At 50.4% G+C, this 3,448-nt stretch overlaps 1 protein-coding gene across 1 annotated transcript in view; it reads right to left on the reverse strand.

The window, feature by feature from the left end:
• Positions 1-3,448, reverse strand: part of ADAMTS9 (ADAM metallopeptidase with thrombospondin type 1 motif 9) — a 185,860-nt gene that overhangs the window by 24,470 nt on the left and 157,942 nt on the right. Inside the window, exon 32 of the mRNA XM_004368663.1 lies at positions 1,466-1,660. Coding sequence (XP_004368720.1) covers positions 1,466-1,660 — 195 coding nt within the window. The remainder of the gene's footprint in view (positions 1-1,465; positions 1,661-3,448) is intronic.

Consider the following 3,448-nt stretch of genomic DNA (forward strand, 5'->3'; position numbering starts at 1 on the left):
CTGCCGTGGTCACCCGGCCTGAGACTCTGCCGTGGTCACCCGGCCTGAGGCGCTGCCGTGGTCACCCGGCCTGAGGCGCTGCCGTGGTCACCCGGCCTGGGCGCTGCCGTGGTCACCCGGCCTGAGCTCTGCCGTGGTCACCCGGCCTGAGGCTCTGCCGTGGTCAGCCGGCCTGAGGCGCTGCCGTGGTCAGCCAGCCTGGGGCTTGGCCTTCCAGGGGTGAGGGGCCAGAGCCACCATTCCATGCACACGCTGTGAGTTTGGACTTTATGTTGCTAAAGCACATAGCTGACAGTTATTGAGCACTCAGCACGTACCAGCCTCTGTGCTAAGCTTTATATACACGTGTTCACACAGACACAGAGCCCTGGTTGTGCAGTGGCTGAGAGCTATAGCTGCTAGCCAACAGGACGGCAGTTCAAATCCACGAGCTGCTCCTTGGAAACCCTGTGGGGCAGTTCTATTCTGTCCTATATGGTCAGTATGAGTCAGAATCGACTCAACGGCAACGGGTTTGGTTTTGGTTTTATACACATACACATACATCTGTATATATATGTAAATATGTACATATCTTTCATGTAAACCTCATAATAACCCTATGAGACAGAATCAACATTATCCTATTTTTACAGATGAGACACTGGGGCTCAGATGTTAAGTAATTTGCGGTCATGGTGGAGCCAGGATCAAACCTGAACCCCTTTGAGCAGGTCACACACTTAGCCTGATCCCTTTTCAAGACTGACAGCATCACTAGCCCTGAGCCAGGAATGAGGCAATTTTCCAGGACAGTCGTAATATGAAACGTCCTGCCTCACTGTGCCCTCACGCAGGGATGTATTCCTGATACGGAAGGACTGGAATGTATAGACTTCCCAACAGCAGCAACAGCTAACACTTCTGTAACGCTCGTGTGCCAGCTGGAGTTCTACGTGCTTTTTATGCAGTAAACCTGCGAAAGCCAGAACCTGGGCCACGTGGAAACCTGTCGGAGAAGGAAATCATCGATATTTTCCGCTAACAGAAAGCAATCGAGGAGCGGTGAGACTGCAACCTGTCAAAGGCAAAAAACCTGCAAGATCCGGAAAGACAAGGCGGTCGCCCCGAGTTCTGGCTGTCACAGGCTTCACTGTATTATTAACCCATTTAATCTTCACAACTAGTCATTTTACAGATGAGGAAACTGAGCCACAAAAGTTATGCAGCTTTCTGCGAAGTGGCAGAACCAGGACCCAGGGTCAGGCTGTGGGGCTTCAGGGCCCTTGCTCTAAGCACCAGCCCAGCTGCCTGACAGGAGATGCCCCTTCCTCTCCCGTCGGCCGTTTCAAAGCACCAGCTCCTATTTCTCGCAGGGTCTCCTGCAGAAGCAGGGTTACTGAGGACAGCAGGTCAGGCAGCCTGTGTTTGGATGCCGTTTGGAATCCCAGGACTTTCTGATTTGAGGCCTCCAGAGTCTACTTACGCTCCCCCAGTTGCCGACCCTCCAGGTGGCCGAGACAGGACACTCCCTCAGGTAGCAGGGGTGGACGCTGGGGGGCTGTGTGCCCGGGCAGTTGACCGTGGCTTGGTAGCCATACTCGTAATTTTCCTTGCCGGTGTAAATCTCACTGCACGAGACCAGCCTTTGTTTGTAGCCCTTTCCACAGGTCACTGAGCACTGAGAAGAGAGAGGTTGAGAGGAGAGGTTCAAGAGGCTCCCTGGGGCAGCCCACAATGGGCCCCTGACCTCCATGCTGAAAGCCGACCCCACCACAATGCTGCAGAAAACTCTTACTTTATTAGTTTATTTATTCATTTCCAATGACAGGCTCTGAGCACACAGAGGACACGCAGCCCTATACGATGCCCTCCAGGATCCAGTGTTTCCACTCCAACTTCTCGGCCTCCGCCGGGGCTGAGGGTGCTGCGAGCCCCTTCTAGGGGTTTCAAGGGTGGAAGGTGGGGGACCCAGTTGTCAGGGTTCAGTTTGCAGCTACAGCACAACCACACGGGCTGGCAAATCCTGCTCTCCCAGCCCTACAATGAAAAGTGCCCATGTGGGCAGGGAAGGGGAGCCAGAAGCCACCCTCTGCATCGGCGTTTTGAGTGAAAAATTTAAGCTCGCAGCCAAGAGGAGACTCAGGACAGCCTTCCTTCCCTACCTGACGCTTTCTGCTTTCCCATCTGTTCTCCACTCAATTCCTTCTCTCCTCTCTCTGCCAAGTTATGAATCTCGCCCGAAATGTTCTCCTCCTGCTTACTCTCTCTCTCTCTGGAATCCCTGGGTGGTGCAAATGGTTAACACGCTCGGCTGCTAGCCAAAAGGGTGGAGGTTCGAGTCCGCCCAGAGGTGCCTGGGAAGAAAGGCCTGCTGATCTACTTCTGAAAAACCAGCCATTGGAAACTCTGTGGAGCAGTTCTGTTCTGACCCACACGGCGGCACCATGAGTTGGTGGCAGTGGAGCCTCTGTCTATCCGGTCATGTCATGTAGTCATTGAACTCTTTTGTAATAAATGAAACAGCATTTTTTAAAACCCAATGCAGAAAAAGAGAAGGGACAAACAGCTTACTAGTGTTCCATACCCCTTCTGCAATGGGACATCTAATGGGTTATTTATAAGGTTTTGTAATACGTTCAACCTCCTTAGCTAAGTACATAATTTGTTTGTTTAAAAAAAATAAATAAAGCGTTGCTTTCCCTCTCCCTCCCTCCCCCTCCCTTATCCCAGGCAACCACTATAGTTTTGCCTTTTCCAGAAGGTCATACAGTATGCATGTGGAGCACAGGCATGTTAAGGGCGGCGAAACTATTGCATATGATACTATAATGGTGGCACATGGCATTACGCATTTCTTAAAACCCACAGGACTGTAACAACACAGACAGCGAACCCTGATGTAGACTATGGACTTTCATTAGTCATAATGTCTCCATATTGGCTCATCATCTGTAGCAAATGCACCACACTAATCGGAGAAACTGTGCAGGGGGAGGGAGGATATGGAAACTCTGAACTTTCTGTACAATCTTTCTGTAAACCTAAAACTACTCTACAAGATAAAGCATATTAAGAAAAACTGAATTACAATTCATTTAGCTTTGACGATTCTTTAGGCAGAGCTGGCCAACACCTGCAAAGGTGTTACTTAAAATTAGGGTGGCATATTGGAGTCCCTGGGTGATGCAGATGGTTAAGTGCTTGGCTATTAACCAAAAGGTTAGGGGTTTGAATCCATCTAAGAGTGGCTCAGAAGAAAGGCCTGGCAATCTACTTCTGAAAGATCACAGCCATTGAAAACCCTACAGAGCACAGTTCTACTCTGACACATGCCATGTGGCCAAGAGTTGGAACTGACTTGACAACAGTGATTTGGTTTTGGTTTTATCAGTGTTCTCTACACCAAAGACTCCTTGGGGAGGGCCAGATGCACCCCTGAAACAGTGTGAGTGCGTGGTTTGTGCTG

This window comes from Trichechus manatus, unplaced genomic scaffold (genome assembly GCF_000243295.1).
Source record: "Trichechus manatus latirostris isolate Lorelei unplaced genomic scaffold, TriManLat1.0 scaffold00001, whole genome shotgun sequence".
Taxonomy (NCBI): Eukaryota; Metazoa; Chordata; class Mammalia; order Sirenia; family Trichechidae; genus Trichechus; species Trichechus manatus.